The sequence below is a fragment of the Trachurus japonicus genome, unplaced genomic scaffold (assembly GCF_045865225.1).
Source record: "Trachurus japonicus isolate A0001 unplaced genomic scaffold, Traja_1.0 AP030554.1".
NCBI lineage: Eukaryota > Metazoa > Chordata > Actinopteri > Carangiformes > Carangidae > Trachurus > Trachurus japonicus.
In genome coordinates, this window is record NW_028220687.1 from 8648 (window position 1) to 32926 (window position 24279).

The 24279-nt window shown below is 47.1% G+C and overlaps 1 protein-coding gene and 1 long non-coding RNA gene across 2 annotated transcripts in view; one reads left to right on the forward strand and one right to left on the reverse strand.

Moving 5' to 3' along the window:
* The first annotated feature begins 370 nt into the window (after positions 1 to 370).
* Positions 371 to 2170, forward strand: LOC146960231 (uncharacterized). Its single transcript, XR_015035491.1, has 3 exons — positions 371 to 426; positions 956 to 987; positions 1981 to 2170. It is a non-coding gene; the product is annotated as an uncharacterized LOC146960231 (long non-coding RNA).
* Positions 2171 to 6823: 4653 nt separating this feature from the next.
* LOC146960232 (neurofibromin-like) overlaps positions 6824 to 24279 on the reverse strand; it is a 45386-nt gene continuing 27930 nt past the window's right edge. The window contains exons 13-23 of the mRNA XM_085772510.1: positions 22927 to 23053; positions 20539 to 20670; positions 18925 to 19060; positions 18486 to 18646; positions 17671 to 17793; positions 17483 to 17601; positions 17291 to 17391; positions 16456 to 16598; positions 16278 to 16324; positions 15250 to 15466; positions 6824 to 9507 (exon numbers count right to left, since the gene is read on the reverse strand). Coding sequence (XP_085628636.1) covers positions 9365 to 9507; positions 15250 to 15466; positions 16278 to 16324; positions 16456 to 16598; positions 17291 to 17391; positions 17483 to 17601; positions 17671 to 17793; positions 18486 to 18646; positions 18925 to 19060; positions 20539 to 20670; positions 22927 to 23053 — 1449 coding nt within the window. The 3' untranslated portion in view covers positions 6824 to 9364. The remainder of the gene's footprint in view (positions 9508 to 15249; positions 15467 to 16277; positions 16325 to 16455; positions 16599 to 17290; positions 17392 to 17482; positions 17602 to 17670; positions 17794 to 18485; positions 18647 to 18924; positions 19061 to 20538; positions 20671 to 22926; positions 23054 to 24279) is intronic.

Genomic DNA, 24279 nt, shown 5'->3' on the forward strand with positions numbered 1-24279 from the left:
ACTGCCAAGAATGATTTCCTCTATCTACTGCTGTCTAGTGCTGTGTGGAGATGAAGACATCCAGTCAACGTCCAGTCATGTCAGGACGTAGATTCCACCTCTGATTAACGTTGGGCAGGCGGGTTGATATGACGTCTATCTGAGGGGTGAGATGACCGGCGGATGACGACGTCATTTCAACGGCGTTTAGACGGCATCGGTTTACGTTGTTAAAAACTATTCAAAATGATGGAAATATGTTTGTGAATGGGAGAAAACAATGTAGTACCATCAAGTGTATTGGCGGGGTGGGCTTAAATGTTTGTTATTCTAGCATCCATCAAGGAACTATTTTCCTCGCGTAGTGAACGCACTTGGTTTCAGCTGCGGTGCGGCGGCAGAAGAAGTTTTGAGTCGGCGAGGAGAAGACACAGACGCGTGTGAAAGGTGAGCTTCGAAAAATAGTGTAATTTAAAATGAAAATGTGCTTGGTAAGACATTATACATTCATGAGTTACATGTTAAAGTTCTGATTTTGTTGCTGCATCGTGTAATGTTACAGATATCTGCTGCATGTTATTCGTAACCGAGCGGCGGCTAACAGTAAGCTAGCAGGCGAAATAGCAAGGCCTACCCTGATACATCGAGTGTAGCATCGATGTTACACCGAGTATATGTTCACAAAATGTACATTTTAAATTCAAATTCATACCAAGGAAACAGAGTAACCTCTTAGAAAAAGAAAAGTTTGCTGCTGTGAAAACTGTATCACTGCATTATTTTTTTATCATAAGCAACATGCATGGCTATGACCTAACAGTATGACAAACATTTTAAGATCATGACACACTAACGTTACTGAGCTTGATGATGTCATATTTAGCTATCTCTACCTGAAACAGGACTATATTTTTGTGTCTCTGTCTCTCCCATAGGCCTGTATTGATAACTATCTTTTCAATATCTCACTTTACAGGTGTATTGCTGTGATAAAGAGACGCATACCAGGTAAGATACACACACTAAGGGTGATGGGGGCTTGAATGATTGGTCATTGGTGTTACAGCGATTAATGCAAACAAACCCATTTTTGTTTATTTTATTTAATTCGAGATTGATCCTGCAAAGCAAATTCAGTTCCCAAAGACAGTAGGCTACAGCAGTTTGAAAAGGTCTATGAACTTTTAATGTGCAGCTCTAAATAAAAACTTATCTAGGTTTGGTCTTAACTCTCCTGTCGGCCTTCTGGGTCAAATTGAACCAATCTGTCCACTTCCTCCATCCTTCCTTCTTTCCACAATCTTTTTCCCTTCCTTCCTTCCTTCCCTATTTCCTTCCTTCTTCTTCCTCCTCTATTGATCCAATTGACCCTCCATTTTTCTTCCCTCCCTCTCTCCCTTCCTTCCTTCCCTTCTTTCCTCCCATCTTTCCCTTTATCTTTCATCCTTCTTTCCCTTCGTCATTCCTTCTTTCCTGTAGATGCTTCCGCATGTATGTGTGTGAGTTCAATGATCATACATCATCTCCAAAGAGTGTATTTTTATTGTAGCTCCGAGAGCATGGAGTGGCAGACTTACTTTTAGCCTAGCAGGCATAAACAACTGAACCCAAACATCCACAAATACACACAGGCGGCGCGACCCCTACTGGGCACAACAGGGATCATCATGAATGATCTACATTTTCCCTTTGTACTTCCTTCCTTGACCCAGGTGGACAACAGGATGGTTAAAGAGGAACTCTTAAGGATTCCATCCTCAAACCTGCTCCATGTGTCCCTTAGCTCCAGAGTCCTAATGCTGGTTAAATCAATGACTTGTAACTAATGCCTATAGGCTTTATAAGGAACCATCAGAAGATTCAGGCTACTGTGTGGGTCTAAGAAGTGGTTATGTCATTACTCTTTCAAATCCCAGGACAAAGTCTTACTGTAATTTATAAAGTGCATTTTACATCTGAATAGGTGCTCTATAATTTTTTTTTCTTGTGTCCTCTCTCCAGCTGCTGTGAAAAGATGGAGCATTAAGGCCACAGATGTGGAAATAGAGAATGCAATGATGAATCATCTAAAGCATGCGCCAGCCAGAAGCGGGGGGAAGGAGCAGATCCTCGTCGCTGACTGTTAAGCCTCCTTGGCTATGACCTGACTTTACAAAAAAAAATGTGTTCTCTAATAAATATATTTGTTTTACTTGTTTATATGTTTTCAATACAACCAGTTGAATAGATCTTGTCCTGAATGCTTTCCTTTTATTATTCTACCTATTAGTCCATGCACCACTTGTATTTTACAGTATAGCCTAGGTGAACATCACAAGGATATTTTAAACCTTCAGGTTTATTTGCTATCAAAGTTTCCGTCAGGTTCACTTTTCCAAATATGCTTATGTGATTTGATGTCTTTGACTTTTTGAAGTCAATGCAGCTTGAGATTTTTTTTTTTTGCTAAAATTGAGAAGTTTGTTCAAGTATGTGTAGATTAGAGCATTGAGAATTACACATAGGATATGCAGCACAAGATCTGTGCTTTTCATAGAATTTCTAGGTATGATAATGCCAGTTATAGACACCTTTTGAAATGCAATACATTACATGTGTAGAAAAAAAGGTTGAAATGTAAGCTATATTGCAATTCGAAACGACAAAAGTTGAAATGTTGATGTAAAAATTATGCCGTCTATTAGCCGTCGAAAAGACGTCGGTCATGGCACCGACGTCAGGAAAACTTTCATTTAAGCACCTCAAATAGACGTAGAATCAACCTGTTAGATCGACGTTAATTAGACGTGAGATAGACGTCATGAAGTAGCCTGCTCTGTGAGACGTTGATAAGTCGTCTAAACGACGTTGAAACAACGTAAAATGATGCCGTCTATTAGCCGTCGAAATGACGTCGGTCATGGCACCGACGTCAGAAAAACTTTCATTTGAGCACCTCAGATCGACGTCGAATCAACCTGCCTGACCGACGTTAATTAGACGTGAAATAGACGTCAAAATGTTTGCTGGGAATCTTTATCTCTCTGTATAGTCATATACATATAAAAACATATTCAAACACATTCATACATATAAAGACAAACTGAAAGTAACATCAAATGGAGAAATGTTACATTAATTAATCCTAGCGGACAGGAGGACAGCAGTGGATGTTGGACCAGTTCAGTAACAGCCAATGAGCAGGTGCAGGTCACTGACCTAGAAGGACCTAGAGATGGATAGGAATCATGTCTGTCTATAGTAAAGCGCTATATAAATACAGACCATTTACCATTTACCATAGAGATGGTGGATAGGGGGCATTTCTGTCTGCGTAACCAACTGCCACAGCGCTTTGGGTATCATTTCAGGTATAGTAAAGCGCTATATAAATACAGACCATTTACCATTTACCATTTACCATAGCTCGGCAGTACAGACCCACCAGAAACAAATGGAAATACAAGAAACTTCATTGTTACTGTAGTAGGCTAAGGACTCGATCAATAAGAAGACGTTTGGCGTGCACGGCTTCGTTACGGCCTACGTCCCACCAGAGGGTGACAGGCTCCCGTTGGTGGCAGTTTGCCAGCGCCGCCCGCATTTATTAAATGTCTGATTACAGTTTTTCTCAATTGCTAAAACACTAAACCCTGTTGTCTGAACCAGATGTTCAGTTGTCTGAACCCAAGTCACTCTTAAACCATCAGTACTTTTCACCTGTTTAGACACAACTTGCCAACACATTTTCATTGTGATGCACCTGTGTTGCATAATGCTGAGAACAGGTGGCATACTGCAAGTGCTACAGTAAATGCACAAGATGTCTGTTTGTTTTTGTACTGTACAAGTGCTACATGTAAAATGCACAGGATTTCTGTTTTTTGTACCTTTTTTATTTTTATTTTTACAGTACTATTTACAAGTGCTAAATGCACAGGTTTTTGTTTTGCAACATGCATTTATGGAGGGAGAGGAGGAGGAGAGGAAGAGGAGAAGATGAGAGACGACAGGGTGAAGGAAGAGAGGGTGAGGGAAGAAGGGATGAACTGGGAAGAAAAAAGAAGAAGGAAGGAAAAGGGGATTAAATTGATGTGGGAAGGGAGGGAGGAGGGTGAAAGAAAGTAAAGGAGGTAAGTGCTAAATGCAGGTTTTTTGGTTTTGCAACATGCATTTAGCTACAGTGAACAATAAACATTTATTTCTACGGCTTCATGTCCTGAGCTTTGTGTTTTCTATTTGTCTATGTAGTGTTTAGTGACTGCTCAGTAATGTTTTTAATGTTGATTGATTGTCTCGGGGCACTATTTGACAACATAGTTCAGTTTTGAGCACAGATTGAACTGTTTTGAGATGAAAGTTTGCGGTCTGAGGTTTTGTGAATGTAGCTTGAAAATTGGGCTTTGTGTTCACAGTTTAGAGAAAAGGAGAGCAGCTTTCAAGAAATGTGTCTTAGCAATCGAGAAAAACTGTATTATTCTGCCCTCAAGTATGTTATTTTATATCCTTTTCACTTTCATGCTGCGAGTAAAAATAATTTGTAGAGGGTGGTGTATCTTCATGTACCTGCTCATGTTGTAGTACCTGAGTCCACATCTCCAAGGTCCTGGTCTCGGTCGAGCTGGACTCTGGATGTTTTCTCTGGACTAGTCAAGACCACAGCTGCAGTGACGTCCTTTCTTTTTTAACCACAAATGTCTCTGTGTCTCTGGCTCACTTTGGTTTATGTGATGTCAAACCAGCCTGCCCTCCCTTCCCATGAACCAGTGAACCAGTCTGCCATCCAGTCCTCCATTAAGCTGGTCTGTCCTCTATGAACCAGTCTGCCATCCAGTCCTCCATTAAGCTGGTCTGTCCTCCCTTCCTATGAACCAGTCTGCCATCCAGTCCTCCATTAAGCTGGTCTGCCCTCCCTTCCTATGAACCAGTCTGCCATCCAGTCCTCCCATTAAGCTGGTCTGCCCTCCCTTCCTATGAACCAGTCTGCCATCCAGTCCTCCATTAAGCTGGTCTGTCCTCTATGAACCAGTCTGCCATCCAGTCCTCCATTAAGCTGGTCTGTCCTCCCTTCCTATGAACCAGTCTGCCATCCAGTCCTCCATTAAGCTGGTCTGCCCTCCCTTCCTATGAACCAGTCTGCCATCCAGTCCTCCCATTAAGCTGGTCTGTCCTCCCTTCCTATGAACCAGTCTGCCATCCAGTCCTCCATTAAGCTGGTCTGTCCTCTCTTCCTATGAACCAGTCTGCCATCCAGTCTTCCCATTAAGCTGGTCTGTCCTCTCTTCCCATGAACCAGTCTGCCATCCAGTCCTCCCATTAAGCTGGTCTGCTCTATGAACCAGTCTGCCATCCAGTCCTCCCATTAAGCTGGTCTGCCCCCCCTTCCTATGAACCAGTCTGCCATCCAGTCCTCCCATTAAGCTGGTCTGCCCTCCCTTCCTATGAACCAGTCTGCCATCCAGTCCTCCCATTAAGCTGGTCTGCCCTCCCTTCCTATGAACCAGTCTGCCATCCAGTCCTCCCATTAAGCTGGTCTGCCCTCCCTTCCTATGAACCAGTCTGCCATCCAGTCCTCCATTAAGCTGGTCTGCCCTCTCTTCCTATGAACCAGTCTGCCATCCAGTCCTCCATTAAGCTGGTCTGCCCTCTCTTCCTATGAACCAGTCTACCATCCAGTCCTCCATTAAGCTGGTCTGTCCTCCCTTCCCATGAACCAGTCTGCCATCCAGTCCTCCCATTAAGCTGGTCTGTCCTCCCTTCCCATGAACCAGTCTGCCATCCAGTCCTCCCATTAAGCTGGTCTGTCCTCTCTTCCTATGAACCAGTCTACCATCCAGTCCTCCATTAAGCTGGTCTGTCCTCTCTTCCTATGAACCAGTCTGCCATCCAGTCCTCCATTAAGCTGGTCTGTCCTCTATGAACCAGTCTGCCATCCAGTCCTCCCATTAAGCTGGTCTGTCCTCTCTTCCTATGAACCAGTCTGCCATCCAGTCCTCCATTAAGCTGGTCTGCCCTCTCTTCCTATGAACCAGTCTGCCATCCAGTCCTCCCATTAAGCTGGTCTGTCCTCTATGAACCAGTCTGCCATCCAGTCCTCCATTAAGCTGGTCTGCCCTCTCTTCCTATGAACCAGTCTGCCATCCAGTCCTCCCATTAAGCTGGTCTGTCCTCTCTTCCTATGAACCAGTCTACCATCCAGTCCTCCATTAAGCTGGTCTGCCCTCTCTTCCTATGAACCAGTCTGCCATCCAGTCCTCCATTAAGCTGGTCTGCCCTCTCTTCCTATGAACCAGTCTGCCATCCAGTCCTCCCATTAAGCTGGTCTGCCCTCCCTTCCTATGAAACAGTCTGCCATCCAGTCCTCCATTAAGCTGGTCTATCCTCTATGAACCAGTCTGCCATCCAGTCCTCCCATTAAGCTGGTCTGTCCTCTATGAACCAGTCTGCCATCCAGTCCTCCATTAAGCTGGTCTGTCCTCTATGAACCAGTCTGCCATCCAGTCCTCCCATTAAGCTGGTCTGCCCTCTCTTCCTATGAACCAGTCTGCCATCCAGTCCTCCCATTAAGCTGGTCTGCCCTCCCTTCCTATGAAACAGTCTGCCATCCAGTCCTCCCATTAAGCTGGTCTGCCCTCTCTTCCTATGAAACAGTCTGCCATCCAGTCCTCCCATTAAATATGCTTTTTGATTTTACATCAAATCATCTTTTCTTTGTAGCTAAGGAGGAATAATGTAAATATCAAGACACATGGTCATTATGAGGACTGGGACTGAACACAGTGATGGACTTGCTGCCCCCCCCCCCCTCGCTCCCCCCTCTGCACTATTAAATGGAGCTGGTTTGTGTTATCAAAGATTCAAACACTGAAGAGCAAAACGTTTTATTACTAACACTGGAATAGTTCAATTTGTATATTATTATACAGAAACTAACTGCTTTACAAAAACAAAATGATACAATATCACATGTATGTACAGTGTAGTAAATATACCATCTCAAATTGTACACAAAATATTTACAATTGTCACACATACTGCATTAAAAACAAAACTCAGACTAATACTCTACAGACATTAGATTTGCATAACATCAAATAAAACATGCCACACTTTGAGGTTTTCATCTTTACAAACCCATGACAGTTTTTAAATTAGTGCAAGTCAACCACTTGTTTAAGAGGTTATGATACATAATCCTTAATATTTCCATTCACACACAAGTCAAACTGAAACCTGGAAACGATGGCGATCTGCTAAGACGGTGCTCGAACTAAAGCTTCACACTCTGGTTGTGTTTGTTAAAGGTAACACTGAGTGACGTGTTCGGGTCGAGGACGAATCAGGGAGTGAAGCTTCACCAAGAACGGACGCGACGGCGAAGAGAGAGACAATGGATTCAGATTCATCGTGTGCATATCGAGAGGCTCCGCGTCGTCGCCGCCGGTGACGGCTATTTACATGCAGAGAGAGAGGAACTCAACACACACTGTCTATTGCGGTGGGACAGATGTGCTGCGGTGCGGTGGGCCAGATGTGCTGCCGTGGGCCAGATGTGCTGCGGTGCGGTGGGCCAGATGTGCTGCGGTGGGACAGATGTGCTGCGGTGCGGTGGGCCAGATGTGCTGCCGTGGGCCAGATGTGCTGCGGTGGGCCAGATGTGCTGCGGTGCGGTGGGCCAGATGGGCCAGATGTGCTGCAGGGTTTCAACTTGTGTCCAGCTACAACGAAATCTTCCATGACAGACGGTTGAAAAGCGTTTCATCTCTGAATCGACGTCTTTTCCTTTTGGTGCCGACAGAGAAGAATCTGACGGTGACGAGGTTCATTTGCTGCGTCGTCGCTCGCTGCGTTCTTCCCTCGTCTCGCTGCGTTCTTCCCTCGTCACCGCTCGCTGCGTCACCGCTCGCTACATTCTTCCCTCGTCACCGCTCGCTGCGTTCTTCCCTCATCGCTGCGTTCTTCCCTCGTCGTCGCTCGCTGCGTTCTTCCCTCGTCGTCGCTCGCTGCGTTCTTCCCTCGTCGTCGCTCGCTGCGTTCTTCCCTCGTCTCGCTGCGTTCTTCCCGTTCTTCCCTCGTCGCTGCGTTCTTCCCTTTGCTCCACTCGTTCTCGGCGTCGGAATGACAGAACTGTTTCTGAAGCTGCTTGTGATGAATCAACGGTGATCGATGATAAAACTCTTCTCAGCTCCTGTGATGCATAGATGTTACAGCAGAAAGAAGCATGACGACGTCACGTCACCGTGGCGACGGCGCCACAACGGACCCCCAGACGTCGGATCAGACACATCAGGGTTTTACAGAACAAAGTGAGGTGTCTTTGGTTTGACATGAAACGGATCAGAGACGTGAGAGATGAACGATTGATCTGATGCTAATGATTGATTAGAGTCAATGTGTGTGTGTGTGTGTGTGTGTGTGTGTGTGTGTGTGTGTGTGAGTGTGCAGCTGAAAACAGTCCAAACTTAAAAGTACCAACAACAACCAGGTGAGTGTAAAGAAGCTGAGAGCAGAGAGGAGGCGGAGGCTCCGCCCACTCTCAGGACGTTGACTGCTGATTGGAGGATGGAGGGTGCAGCTGGTTCAACTCTGGTCATGTGACGCAGCTGTATAAAGGGACAGTTCAACATTTTGGCAAATTGGCCCATTGCCATAATCCCTATAGTCATAGCAGTAGGTTTGTTACCTTTAATTGTCGGTGCAGTTGTTTTGTAAAGGGAAATTCATGCAAAACCACTGATGCACGTTGCCTTCAGGGACAGTTTTTCATCAACAGTCTCTGTATTTCCCTCTAAAACAACTCTGTCTGGTAACGTTGTGTTATTATCTCATAGTGTGGTGAATGTGCAGCTCACAACTTGTCCACCAGAGCGTTGTGGAGTTGTTGGATTGTGTATTTGATGAGTTTGATGAGGGAAACCAAGAAATCCCATAATGAGCCTCCGTAGCGTAGCTCTGAGCAGCTCACGGCTCTGCTCCGCCGTTCTAAAAAATAGCTTGCACCAACAATTAAAGGTAACGAACCTATACTACTATGACTATAGGGATTATTATGGCAATGGGGTTAATTTGACTAAATGTTGAACTGTCCCTTTAAACCTCTGGTCATGTGACTCCAGATGTGTCCAGAACTCTGAGCCGCCGTCCTTTGTCCCAGGTTTTGACTTCACAAAGTGGACACATTAAAACCCTGACGAAGGCACACCATGGAAACGGCAACATCCATCAGCACTAAGGACGAGTCATACATCATGTGTCTATGTAAAATATGTACAGGGGGGGCAGGGGAGGGGCTGGTCCATCACTGACACTGGAGTGTTTCACTGAGGGAGGGGGGGGGGGCGATGAGCTAGAAGACGGAGAGGAGGAGGAGGAGGAGGAGGAGGAGGAGACAGAGCGATGGAGCCAATCAGACGATCTTCTTGATGCTCGGCCTCTTGAAGCTGCCGGCGCTGCGCTGCTTCTGCACCTGACTGGCCGAGCCGTGACGAGTACGACAGCCGCTGGACAGGGCAGAGCTGGGGGACAGCTGGACGTTCTCCTTGTCCACACCTGCAGACACACAGAGACACAGAGAGACAGAGACAGTCAGAGACAGAGACATATGATAATAGTTGTATAGTGGTGTATCGTGGTGTATGGTTATAGTTGTGTAGTGGTGTATGGTGGTGTATGGTAACAGTAATATAGTGGTGCATGTCTCGAGAGGGAGCACCCAATCACCCAGCTATGAAGAACCCTGAAGAAAGATACCCCCAGGGATGCCCAAGAGGGGGGGAGCATGAGCATCCCAATCGAACGGAACTACTGGTAATGACCCAAGCAAACGGACAACGGATTATGAACGCAGTCTCCATTTGCGGCAAGGTCTGCAAAAACCACAAAGGCCTGAAGATCCACCAGGCAAAGATGGCCTGCCTCAGGAGGAACCAAGTGGAGCAACGCTCAGGAACGGCAGCCGGCGCAACATTCCCTGTGGCGCCGACAGCGGAACCTGGTGAGACGGAGGAGGTACCAGGTCCGCAACCACCCCACAGTACCCGGAACCTCCAAGCAACACCGGTCCCCACCCCAAGCAGGAAATCGGAACAGCGGAGGGTGATGTGGCCTGCCGCAAACAACAAGGAGTGGCTAAAGCTGGATGAGGACGTTGATAAGTGCCTGGAAACCATCGCGAAGGGCAGTGTCGATCAGAAACTCCAGACCATGTGCACCATCATAATGAACATGGGAGCAGAGCGGTTTGGTGTCGAACAAAGACGAGGAGCAAACAAGCCGGCGAAGCTCAACCGTCGAGAAGCAAAGATCAACCAGCTGAGACAAGAGCTAAAATCCTTGAGACGCCAGTTTAAGGCAGCTAAGGAAGAGGAGAGGACAGCCCTGTCAGAACTCACGAACATCATAAGGAAGAGGCTCATCTCGCTGAGGAGGGCGGAATGGCACCAAAGGAAGGGCAAGGAAAGGGCTCGGAAACGTAGCGCTTTCATTAGCAATCCCTTCGGCTTCATTAAGAAACTTCTGGGCCAGAGACGAAATGGCCACCTTACTTGCCCTGTTGAGGAGATCAACCATCATCTCCACATCACCTTCAGCGACACCCTGAGAGACCACGAGCTTGGGCCTTGTAGTGAACTGGTGGCGCTGCCAGAACCTGCAACCCAATTCAAATGCGCTGAACCCACCTTAACGGAGGTAAAAGAAGCTGTCAGGGCTGCAAGATCTAGCTCTGCTCCCAGCCCCAGCGGTGTACCCTACAAAGTTTATAAACAGTGTCCACGGCTCCTCGGTCCTCTCTGGAAGATCCTGAAGGTGATCTGGCGGAGAGGGAAAGTCGCCGCCCAGTGGAGGTACGCAGATACCCGAAAGAAGAGGACTCTTGCAACATCGAGCAGTTCGTGTCCCAACGGCTGACAGATTTCCTTTTGAAGAACACCCACCTTGACACCTCGGTCCAGAAGGGGGGAGTCCCAGGGGTACCTGGATGCCTGGAGCATACGGGAGTGGTGACGCGGCTGATCCGGGAGGCAAGGGAGAGCAAAGGAGACCTGGCAGCTCTTTGGCTTGATTTAACCAACGCCTACGGTTCTATCCCACACAAGCTCGTCGAAACCGCACTGGCAAGACACCATGTTCCAGACAAGATCTGCAGCCTTATCATGGACTACTATAGCAACTTCAGCGCTCGAGTCTCCTCAGGTCAAGTAACATCTGCCTGGCACCGCCTTGAGAAGGGCATAATCACCGGCTGCACAATCTCAGTGCCACTCTTCTCACTGGCCATGAACATGATTGTCAAGTCCGCCGAGGTCGAATGCAGAGGTGCCAAGTCAAGATCTGGAACACGGCAGCCCCCCATAAGAGCCTTTATGGACGACTTGACAGTCATGACAACATCTGTCCCAGGGTGCAGATGGCTCCTCCAGGGACTGGAACGGCTCATCCAATGGACAAGGATGAGCTTTAAGCCCGCTAAGTCCAGGTCCCTGGTCCTGAAGAAAGGCAAAGTGACCGATCAGTTCTGCTTCGCCGTAGGAGGGATCAGAATTCCATCAGTGACCGAAAAACCTGTCAAAACCCTGGGAAAGATCTTCAACAGTTCCCTGAAGGACTCAGCAGCCATAAAACAGACCAAGTGCGACCTGGCAACCTGGCTCACCACCATTGACAAGTCTGGTCTCCCAGGAAAATTTAAAGCCTGGATCTACCAGCACGGAGTCTTGCCAAGGATACTCTGGCCCCTGCTGGTCTATGAGGTACCAACAACAACGATAGAGGCACTCGAGAAGTCCATCAGCCAGTTTCTCAGGAGATGGCTGAGGCTTCCTCGGTCCTTTAGCAGCATCGCCTTGTATGGCCATTCCACCAAACTGCAGCTCCCTTTCAGTGGACTAACGGAGGAGTTCAAAGTCACTCACTCCAGAGAGGCGATGATGTACAGGGACTCCGCAGACATCAAAGTCGCATCAGCAGGGATCCTTGTGAAGACCAGGAGAAAGTGGCAGGCTCAGGAGGCCATTACCAGAGCTGAGGCGCGACTGAGGCACAAGATGCTGGTGGGCTCTGTTGCAACGGGGCGGGCAGGTCTGGGTTGCTTTCCAAAGCTGCGTTACGACCAAGCCCGTGGAAAGGAGAAGCGTGAGCTGGGCCAGGATGAGATTCGAGCGGAGGAGGAGGAAGACCGATGCAGCAAGATGGTCGGCATGTCCAAGCAGGGGGCATGGACTTGGTGGGAGCATGCAGAATCCCGTAAGATCACTTGGGCAGAGCTGTGGAGAGCGGAGCCATTACGCACCAAGTTTCTCATCCAGTCAGTCTATGACGTCCTCCTGAGCCCAGCCAACCTGCACACCTGGGGCCTAGTCGATGCTCCTGAATGCAAGCTGTGCCAGAGGAGGGGCACCCTGGAGCATATCCTGAGCTGCTGCCCAAAAGCGCTAGGGGAGGGGCGATACCGCTGGCGCCACGACCAAGTTTTAAGATCTTTGGCAGACGCCACCTGCACGGTGATACAGCACAGCAAGACTCAGGCTGCCCCAAAACAGTCAATCTCCTTCATAAGACCAGGACAGAAGGCACAGCTCTGCAGGGGGGCTCCTCACCACCGCTCGCGACTGGCAGCTCCAAGTTGACCTCGGCAGACAGCTTAAGTTCCCAGACAACATCACAACCACTCGTCTCCGCCCAGATATGGTGTTAACATCGGAGTCCACCAAGCTAGTGGTTTTAATAGAACTGACTGTTCCCTGGGAGGACCGCATCGACGAGGCCAAAGAGCGGCCAAGTACGCCGAGCTCATCGCAGAGTGTCGGAGTAACGGCTGGAAAGCACGCTGTGAGCCAGTCGAGGTCGGGTGCCGAGGCTTTGCAGGCCATTCACTTGTGCGAACCCTCAAACTCCTTGGAGTGAACGGACTGCAATCAAAGAGAGCCATAAAGAACACTGCAGAGAGGGCCAGACACGGGGAGAACATGCAAACTCCACACAGAAAGGCCCTGGGCGGCCCGGGATTCGAACCCAGGACCTTCTTGCTGTGAGGCAACAGTGCTAACCACTGTGCCACCGTGGTGTATGGTAACAGTAATATAGTGGTGTATGGTGGTGTATGGTAATAGTTGTATAGTGTTATATGGTAACAGTAATATAGTGGTGTATGGTGGTGTATGGTAACAGTAATATAGTGGTGTATGGTGGTGTATGGTAATAGTTGTGTAGTAGTGTATGGTGGTATATGGTAACAGTAATATAGTGGTGTATGGTGGTGTATGGTAATAGTTGTGTAGTAGTGTATGGTGGTATATGGTAACAGTAATATAGTGGTGTATGGTGGTGTATGGTAATAGTTGTGTAGTGGTGTATGGTAACAGTAATATAGTGGTGTATGGTGGTGTATGGTAACAGTAATATAGTGGTGTATGGTGGTGTATGGTAATAGTTGTGTAGTGGTGTATGGTGGTGTATGGTAATAGTTGTGTAGTGGTGTATGGTGGTGTATGGTAACAGTAATATAGTGGTGTATGGTGGTGGTGTGTAGTGGTGTATGGTAACAGTAATATAGTGGTGTATGGTGGTGTATGGTAACAGTAATATAGTGGTGTATGGTAATAGTTGTGTAGTGGTGTATGGTGGTGTATGGTAACAGTAATATAGTGGTGTATGGTAACAGTAATATAGTGGTGTATGGTGGTGGTGTGTAGTGGTGTATGGTAACAGTAATATAGTGGTGTATGGTGGTGTATGGTAACAGTAATATAGTGGTGTATGGTAACAGTAATATAGTGGTGTATGGTGGTGGTGTGTAGTGGTGTATGGTAACAGTAATATAGTGGTGTATGGTGGTGTATGGTAACAGTAATATAGTGGTGTATGGTGGTGTATGGTAATAGTTGTGTAGTGGTGTATGGTAACAGTAATATAGTGGTGTATGGTAACAGTAATATAGTGGTGTATGGTGGTGGTGTGTAGTGGTGTATGGTAATAGTAATATAGTGGTGTATGGTGGTGGTGTGTAGTGGTGTATGGTAATAGTAATATAGTGGTGTATGGTGGTGTATGGTAACAGTAATATAGTGGTGTATGGTAACAGTAATATAGTGGTGTATGGTGGTGTATGGTAACAGTAATATAGTGGTGTATGGTAACAGTAATATAGTGGTGTATGGTGGTGGTGTATGGTGGTATATGGTAACAGTAATATAGTGGTGTATGGTGGTGGTGTGTAGTGGTGTATGGTAATAGTTGTATAGTGGTGTATGGTGGTATATGGTAACAGTAATATAGTGGTGTATGGTAACAGTAATATAGTGGTGTATGGTGGTATATGGTAACAGTAATATAGTGGTGTATGGTAACAGTAATATAGTGGTGTATGGTGGTGGTGTGTAGTGGTGTATGGTAATAGTTGTATAGTGGTGTATGGTGGTATATGGTAACAGTAATATAGTGGTGTATGGTAACAGTAATATAGTGGTGTATGGTGGTGGTGTGTAGTGGTGTATGGTAATAGTTGTATAGTGGTGTATGGTGGTATATGGTAACAGTAATATAGTGGTGTATGGTAACAGTAATATAGTGGTGTATGGTGGTGTATGGTAACAGTAATATAGTGGTGTATGGTGGTGTATGGTAACAGTAATATAGTGGTGTATGGTGGTGTATGGTAATAGTTGTGTAGTGGTGTATGGTAACAGTAATATAGTGGTGTATGGTGGTGTATGGTAATAGTTGTGTAGTGGTGTATGGTAACAGTAATATAGTGGTGTATGGTGGTGGTGTGTAGTGGTGTATGGTAATAGTTGTATAGTGGTGTATGGTGGTATATGGTAACAGTAATATAGTGGTGCATGGTAACAGTAATATAGTGGTGTATGGTGGTGTATGGTAACAGTAATATAGTGGTGTATGGTGGTGTATGGTAATAGTTGTGTAGTGGTGTATGGTAACAGTAATATAGTGGTGTATGGTGGTGTATGGTAACAGTAATATAGTGGTGTATGGTGGTGTATGGTAATAGTTGTGTAGTGGTGTATGGTGGTGTATGGTAATAGTTGTGTAGTAGTGTATGGTGGTGTATGGTAACAGTAATATAGTGGTGTATGGTAACAGTAATATAGTGGTGTATGGTGGTGTATGGTAACAGTAATATAGTGGTGTATGGTGGTGTATGGTAATAGTTGTGTAGTGGTGTATGGTGGTGTATGGTAACAGTAATATAGTGGTGTATGGTGGTGTATGGTAATAGTTGTATAATAGTTGTATAATAGTTGTGTAACAGTTGTGTAACAGTTGTGTAGCAACCTGGGGAGTGCTGCGAGGTGGCCAGTGAGGTCATGGAGTTGGACAGGTTGAGGTTGGCAGTGATGCTGAGCTGGCTCTGGCTGGTGGGGGGGTAGGGGGAGGTGGGCGTCCTCAGCTGCTCCTCCCCCCGCTCCTCCTCCGCCGCCGGCAGGTAGCTGTCGATCAGCGCCTCCAGGAACTTCACGATGAGCTCCGCGTAGTCGGGAATCTGGGTTTGCTGCAGGGAGGACGACAACAGGGATCAGTCAGGGGAAGGAATGACCTTATATGGACATGGTTCAGTCTGAGTGACCTTATATGGACATGGTTCAGTCTGAGTGACCTTATATGGACATGGTTCAGTCTGTGTGACCTTATATGGACATGGTTCAGTCTGAGTGACCTTATATGGACATGGTTCAGTCTGAGTGACCTTATATGGACATGGTTCAGTCTGAGTGACCTTATATGGACATGGTTCAGCCTGAGTGACCTTATATGGACATGGTTCAGACATGGTTCAGTCTGAGTGACCTTATATGGACATGGTTCAGACATGGTTCAGTCTGAGTGACCTTATATGGAAGGGGATGTGTGACCTTATATGGACAGGGCTGCGTCTGTGTGACCTTATATGGACATGGTTCAGTCTGTGTGACCTTATATGGACATGGTTCAGTCTGTGTGACCTTATATGGACATGGTTCAGCCTGAGTGACCTTATATGGAAGGGCTGCGTCTGTGTGACCTTTTATGGACAGGGCTGCCACTGTGTGACCTTATATGGAAGTGCTGTGTCTGTGTGACCTTATATGGACAGGGATGTGTCTGAGTGACCTTATATGGACATGGTTCAGTCTGAGTGACCTTATTTGGACAGGGTTCAGTCTGTGTGACCTTATATGGACATGGTTCAGTCTGAGTGACCTTATATGGACATGGATGTGTCTGAGTGGCCTTATATGGACATGGTTCAGCCTGAGTGACCTTATATGGAAAGGGGTCAGTCTGTGTGACCTTATATGGAAGGGCTGCGTCTGTATTCATACCTTGGAGAAAGGCCCAGCAAACCTCCAGAGGCCATTGAAGCCGAAGCCTGTGGATTAGGAGAGAGAGGAGAGAGGTCAGTGAACTGTCTCTGCTTAGAGAATTGGTTCAGGAAGTACTTGTACTCATACTTGTATTTGTACTTGTACTTGTCCTGGTCCAGTACACAATATGCCTTACTTTGTAGATAGGAGGGCTGGTACTGGGGGGGCGACTCTTCGTGGTAGACCACACTCTGGACGATGCCGTGGACGGGGTTCAGGAGGTTTGTGTCTTGGCACATGGACAGCACAGTGTTGATCTTGGAGTCCAACAGATTGTGGCTGAGAATGTGCAAAAAAAATATAATACACATGATATATATATATATAAATATACACATATTTATACTAGGACTGAACCGGTCCGTTTCGGTACACGTGTGTACGATTGGTATAGAACATAGAAAAAGAAGAAAAAAAGACGTTTCAATGAAGCAGAACTTTAAGGCAGAGTTGCGAGTTACTAGTGCACAAATGAACACACATTTCATCTGTTACACACATCAAGTTTTGTTTTGTTTATAAGTTTTATTTAAATGTTATTTATATCGGCTGCAGTATTCATGTTTTATGATGTCTAATTTGAAAACTGACAAATGTTAATTAATGCCATTTTACAGCGCTAATATATACAGTATATACAGCTGCGTTTACACAGTATAAACTCTGTGTCACAAGTGCTTGTTGGTTGGAGCTGTGTCACAGAAAAGTGTTTTCATAAAATGAGCCGTTAAACTGTATTTTTAGATGTGACTGAGCTGATGGTTGATGTGAAACCACGGTCACGTCATCAACGCACCGCGGCCTCAGACGCTGCACTTGTTTATATGTATGTAGGTATATATATATATATATATAGACCTGCTCTACAGACTGAGTGTTAGAGCTGATCCCACACCAGTCACAGAGTCTGAGCCTCAGCATGAAACACACACACACACGCCGACACACACACACGTCACCGTGCTACTTACACGACTGGGAAAACCTTTGGGAAGACGACGCTGGCTTCAGCCAAGTACTCGTACAGAATCCGCTGGTCGAACTCGTCGGTGGTGTATTTGACCTGTGTGGCCTGAGAATTAAGTCATGTGATTATTGGTTTTGTGTTTTAACTGGTTTGAACTGGTTTGAACCAGCTGTGATGCTTCATAGAGGTTCCTCACCAGCACAGTGAGCAGCAGAGCCTGGATCTTTGGATCGGTCAGCACCTCTTCGTCCAGCAGGACGTTGGACTCGGACACCGACACTTTACGAAGGTGCGAGTTTCCGATTCTCTGAGTTTCTGTGACGAACAAAGAGTCGTTAACGTCTGATTTCTGCAGCACATCGTCAGGAAGCGGTCTGCACTCACCTATCTCGTAGTCGTTCTCTGCTACACGCCTCATCTTCGGGGGCGTGGTCATCCCCGACTCCATCTCTGGTCTCTTTGGTGCTTTGGAGTCTGATATGAGATGATCGAAGCTCTTCCTGGTTCCTGGCCAATAAAAACACAACAGACGCTTTCACTCCTGGAGCTGCGTCATGGAGTCACAACAACGAGCTCTGGCGAAGACGTGTCCTCAGGGACCAGGTCTCAGTCTTGGCGTGCGTTGCAGGCAACCCGTAACTGGTGTTTTTCTGAGGAAGTTATGGGTTTGACTGCCGTTCTAGTGCATTGTCACGGATAACAGGTTGGAGAAACACCAGTTACGTGTTGCCTGGGACGCTACAAAGTCGTAAGTCGTGACTTACGGGTTCAAAAACCTGCTTGGAACGCGGAATCCGCCTAACCTTGTAAACCAGCCTCTCGCGGAAATGCATTTCATTTCTCAGAGAGTCGGGCCTCATTCCCCCTGTAAGCGTTTGGGCTGGGCGGGAGCTGGGCGGGAGTAGTAGCGTTGACAGACAACCCCATTCAGCCAATCTGCAAGTTGGTGTACTGACGGGGCTTTGCACCAGTCGGTCCCTGATGACAGCTGTGACGCTGATTGGCTCGGCCTTCTGAGGGTTTCAGGCCAAACGCTTAGAATGGGGATGAGGCCAGACTCTCCCTCAGAAGTGAAATGAAGTGCATTTCCGGGAGCGGCTGGTTTACGAGGCTAGAATCCGCCCAGCTGCCCCCTGTGATTCAGCTCCAACAGCTGGCTCAGAGTCGCCACCCCGTCCCACCCCGAGTGTCTGTCTTACCCAGCAGCTTCTTGGTGTTGGCCTGAGACGGCTGACCCATGTCCAGGCTCATGGACTTGCGTGTCCGTGGACTGATCTGTCCCACGGTGGGGTAGTGGTGGGCCGACAGGTAGCGCTCTGAAACCTGAGGCGACGTCCACGGCTGAGTCTCTCGCAGAGTCCTGAGGATGAAGCAGGGTGAGAAGTGAGAAGTGAACAGCGACGTCACAGACCAGAGAGCCACTTCCTGTCTCGTCTCTGAAACAACACGGCACAGCAGCGCTGCTTCACGCTGTGTTCATGTGATGGTCAGCTGGACCGTTGATCACCGTGGGAACAGATCTCCACAGGTAGAGACTCACCTGGATATCAGGCCACGCCTCCTCTCACATGAACAGATGAGGGCGTGGCCTCAGTCTCACAGATCAGAGGGAAGTTAACTCTCTGACTTCCTGCTCACCTGCAGCTGGGATCAGTGATGTGACTGGAGTACGTTTCCATGGGGACCGGGTCGACGGACAGGTCAGAGATCAGCAGCGACTTCCTGTGTTTGAGGCTGCAACGACTCCGGACCTCCTCCGACACCGTGAGAAGAGCTGCAGCAAGACACCAAGACAGAACCATGATGAGGTGTAACTCTAACGCCACATGACCACAGGATCACAAAGTGGGAACAGGTATGTACGACTCAGGACAGGGAAGTGGGAACAGGTATGTACGAGTCAGGACAGGGAAGTGGGAACAGGTATGTACGACTCAGCAGGACAGGGAAGTGGGAGCAGGGAAGTGGGAACAGGTATGTGCGACTCAGCAGGACAGGGAAGTGGGAACAGGTATGTACGACTCAGCAGGACAGGGAAGTGGGAACAGGTATGTACGAGTCAGGACAGGGAAGAGGGAACAGGTATGTACGACCCAGTGGGAAAGGGAAGTGGGAACAGGTATGTACGACTCAGCAGGACAGGGAAGTGGGAACAGGTATGTACGAGTCAGGACAGGGAAGAGGGAACAGGTATGTACGACCCAGTGGGAAAGGGAAGTGGGAACAGGTATGTACGACCCAGTGGAACAGGGAAGTGAGAACAGGGAAGTGGGAACAGGTATGTAAGACTCAGGACAGGGAAGTGGGAACAGGGAAGTGGGAACAGGTATGTACGACTCAGGACAGGGAAGTGGGAACAGGTATGTACGACTCAGGACAGGGAAGTGGGAACAGGTATGTACGACTCAGCAGGACAGGGAAGTGGGAACAGGGAAGTGGGAACAGGTAGGTACGACTCAGCAGGACAGGGAAGTGGGAACAGGGAAGTGGGAACAGGTATGTACGACTCAGGACAGGGAAGAGGGAACAGGTATGTACGACCCAGTGACGGGGAAGAGGGAACAGGTATGTACGACCCAGTGGGACAGGGAAGTGGGAACAGGTATGTACGACTCAGGACAGGGAAGAGGGAACAGGTATGTACGACCCAGTGGGAAAGGGAAGTGGGAACAGGTATGTACGACCCAGTGGAACAGGGAAGTGAGAACAGGGAAGTGGGAACAGGTATGTAAGACTCAGGACAGGGAAGTGGGAACAGGGAAGTGGGAACAGGTATGTACGACTCAGGACAGGGAAGTGGGAACAGGTATGTACGACTCAGGACAGGGAAGTGGGAACAGGTATGTACGACTCAGCAGGACAGGGAAGTGGGAACAGGGAAGTGGGAACAGGTATGTACGACTCAGCGGGACAGGGAAGTGGGAACAGGGAAGTGGGAACAGGTATGTACGACTCAGGACAGGGAAGTGGGAACAGGGAAGTGGGAACAGGTATGTACGACTCAGGACAGGGAAGTGGGAACAGGGAAGTGGGAACAGGTATGTACGACTCAGTGGGACAGGGAAGTGGGAACAGGGAAGTGGGAACAGGTATGTACGACTCAGGACAGGGAAGTGGGAACAGGGAAGTGGGAACAGGTATGTACGACTCAGTGGGAACAGGGAAGTTGGAACAGGGAAGTGGGAAAAGGTATGTACGACTCAGTGGGAACAGGGAAGTGGGAACAGGGAAGTGGGAACAACGGGAACGTACCAGCCAGGTAAGCAACACTCTGCGTGTTGACCTCAAACTTGTCACACTTGAGGTGTTTGCTGATCAGCGCCAGCAGCGTGTGGAGGATTCTGACGGTCCGGGCCACCGTGGTGGGGGACGGGTGTCTGTAGCCTGCAGACACACACAGATTACAGACGTCAAGGACCATCGGACACCAGTTGGACCATCGTCATACATCAGACCCATAGATATATATATAGACCAGAGTGGCATCTGAGAATGACTGATGCATCCTGGGTAATTTAGGGGCAGCGCCCGGCATCCCTCCATTGAAAAGTTCAGCCTAACTGGCTTCTTGACAAACTAAGTAACAAAAAGTTGTCTATTAACAGGCTATTTACAGACAACACTTAGCCAAAACCTCCCCGGTGATTCCACCAAATACGTGTAGATGTCTGGGTCAGACATTTCTGGCCACTGTGTGGAGTCATTGATCACTGTGGGAGGCTAAAGGAGCATACCGCTAGATTCATTCATTGTAGTTTTTCAAGATAGCGTGAACGGTGGGTTTCAAAGAGGGTGTCAAAATAATTATGAGACATAGTGCTACAAAAGAAACACAAAATAAAACATTCAAATCGATTGTTAGTTAGTCTACGCTCCATCAAAACACAAAAAGCCACTGAGTGCAATTTAAAAATGCCGGGTGCTGCCCCTAAATTACCCAGGATGCATCAGTCATTTTCATTTGCATAGAGATGCCGCTCTGATCTATAGATATATATACTGACTAGAAGCCGCGTTCCCAGGCAGCTCTATTGAGTGGAATACGTTAACGCGGCGGCCATCTTGGTCAGGGGGAAGCCGTGTCCAGTGGCGCCGCCAGCCGGAATCCTGTACGCACTGTGCGTACAATTTTTTTCATAGGTGAAAAAAAAAGAAGCAATTTTGTTTATTTTGAGGGGGTGTGATAAATACGCTTGTTGTTTGTAACAGGCTAAACCTGCTCAGTTCATTGATTGTTAAACCAATCACTGGAAGCCTAATGTAAAAACCAGTGATTGTCGTTTACATCATGTCATCTGTCTCTTTTTGATTTCTGGCGCCTATTTACACTACCGCTAGTGATGATTACGCCCGGTCCAGTATAGAAATGTCAAAAAGACAGATGAGCCTTTTCCAGGCACTTGAAAAAAAAAGAGAGATCCAAACCCACGATCACAAACACGCAGCAGAGCAGCGATAATGAAGGTCTCTCCTCTCTAGCTCCAAACTCACTCGTCTGCACCGCGATTATGGACTCACAGGCGCCGATTCCAGGTTGAGCCCCCACTGGGGGGGGGGGGGGCACCGCGCCTCGGCCCATCAGCTGTGTGTCTGTGGGTATGTGTAACCCGTATGTGTGTAGCCTGTGTGTGAATATGTGTGTTAATCTCTCACGCGCTCTGTTAAGATGAATCAACACAAACCGCTGCAGAGCGCGAGCCTGGCACAGAGGTGCGTGCTCTGGCGCATCTGGCACAATCGGTTAACGGCACCGAAAGGAAACTGGCTCCGCTCCGCGACTATTTCGCGTCCGACGTCGATGTTAAGCACATGTTGTTATTGATATTGTAGCGTCCGAGCCGACGTAACTACAACAACATAACACAAACTTATCTGACAGCTCTCACTTCTTCCTCTGCTCCTCCTCACTCACTCACCTACACACACTCACACACACAGGTCTTCCTCACACTCACCCCGACCCCTCAGTTTCTCATCCAACCATACCCTACCTGCCCGTACACATTCCCAGTCAGTCAGAAATCACACAACTTAAACATCATAACAACATTACTGCGGGGTCGCTACAATATTTTCAGTTGTGCAGTATAATAATGAGCGACAAGTCCCATTGTTACGTGGCAATAAGCACACCAGTGTTTGTAGAGCCTGGTGTGCGACCCCCCCCCGATTTTTTTTTTTTTTTTTGTAGCGTATTTGCCGTTTCTGTGCGTACATTGAAATTGAATCCTGGCGGCGCCACTGGCCGTGTCTACTTCCTGCACTAGACGTCTATCAACCATTAACATCACCATAACTCACCGAATATTCAACCGATTTTCAAGCCGTTTGGTTTCTTATAAATGTCAGACATATTTATGATACATAAACAACAAAAATTTGATTTTTTTAAATAATTTTTGTTTTTATGTATTAAACATACACTTAGATACTCAGACACCCCCCCACATGCATAAATACAGTGAAATGTGTTGTACAGGGTCTGACTGGTCTGACTGCTGGTCAGACGTTTATATGTCTATGGTCAGAACCCCGGACCAAGATGGCCGCCGTGTTGACGTACGCTGAGAAGCAGAACGCGGCATCTAGTCAGTATATATATCTATGCATCAGACCCATCACCACCGGCAGCGGCTTCACCTTTGAGCAGGTGTCCCACCAGAGCAAAGTTGAAGTTGGCACTGAAGTTGAGGCCCACGAAGTGGTCCATCTGTTTACAGTGCCACTCCAGAGGCCGGCGGATCTCCATGAACACTTCCTCTGGACTCTGCAGGACAAGCAAAGAAATATTTAGGCATCTGGCTGGATCAAAAACTTACATATAAATATCATATCGACAACCTTGCAGTTAGATTAAAACAAAAACTTGGATATTTCTATAGAAACAAATGTAACCTTCCTTTAATTTATAGAAAGCGTATAGTAGAGGCCGTTTTGATGCCTGTTCTGGATTATGGTGATATTATCTACAAGCATGCATCTGCTTCTACTCTTGCCTCACTCGACTCATTATACCACTCTGCTCTCTCCACTTATTCTACCCATCACTGCACACTGTATAAGAAAGTGGGATGGCTCCTTTATCAATCAGAAGAGACATACATTACTGCCTTTTCATCTATAAAGGCTTAACTGGCTTCACACCAACATATCTTAGTCATTTATTGAACTGGCCATCTCAAATTTATCCAACTCGCTCAAATGATTATCTAACACTCCAGGTTCCTCGGACAGATTCAGCTTTCGGTAGAACTGCATTCAGTTTTTCTGCTGCTCACACGTGGAACTTTCTTCAACGATCTCTGAAAATGAATTCATTTGTTACCCCGGGCCAGTTTAAAAACATGATCATAAATATGCATGCTTTTGAATGCAACTGCTTCAAAAATAATCCTAAAAATTGTTGATAATGTGTGATCGTATTGCTGTTTGATGTATTTTTATATGATTCCTGTATTTGTTATGTGATTGTTGTTTTGATTTGATGTGCTCTCGGCGTCATTGGAAACGAGGGTTTGTTTACCCTCAATGGCTTTCCAGATCTAAATAAAGGTTAAAGAAAAAGAAAGAAGCACAACAGGAGATGTCTGAGATTCAACCTATCACAGTCGGCCCTTGACTATGACATCATCAGTAAGCGCAGCTCCATGTTGGACCAGGAGGCGGAGTCTTCCTGCTAGATAGATAGTACTTATAGATAGATAGTACTTTATTACTCTGTGTGACCTGAAGAATCAGTTGGACTCATCTGTGGTCACCTGACCGAACATGTTTACCATCATTATGCTTCACTCCTGCTGACCTCAGTCACTATGGCAACTGTAATTTAGGGCTGGGCCAAAAAATCGATTTTTTTCTGGTGATTTTTTTTTTGGGACGACCAATCTTTATAGTACGATCATGTATTCTTTCTGTGCCATTACACTGGACAAAGTCAAACCGGCCTGTTGTGTTGGTTTGTTCACAGATATCTATGTGAACAAACCAACACAA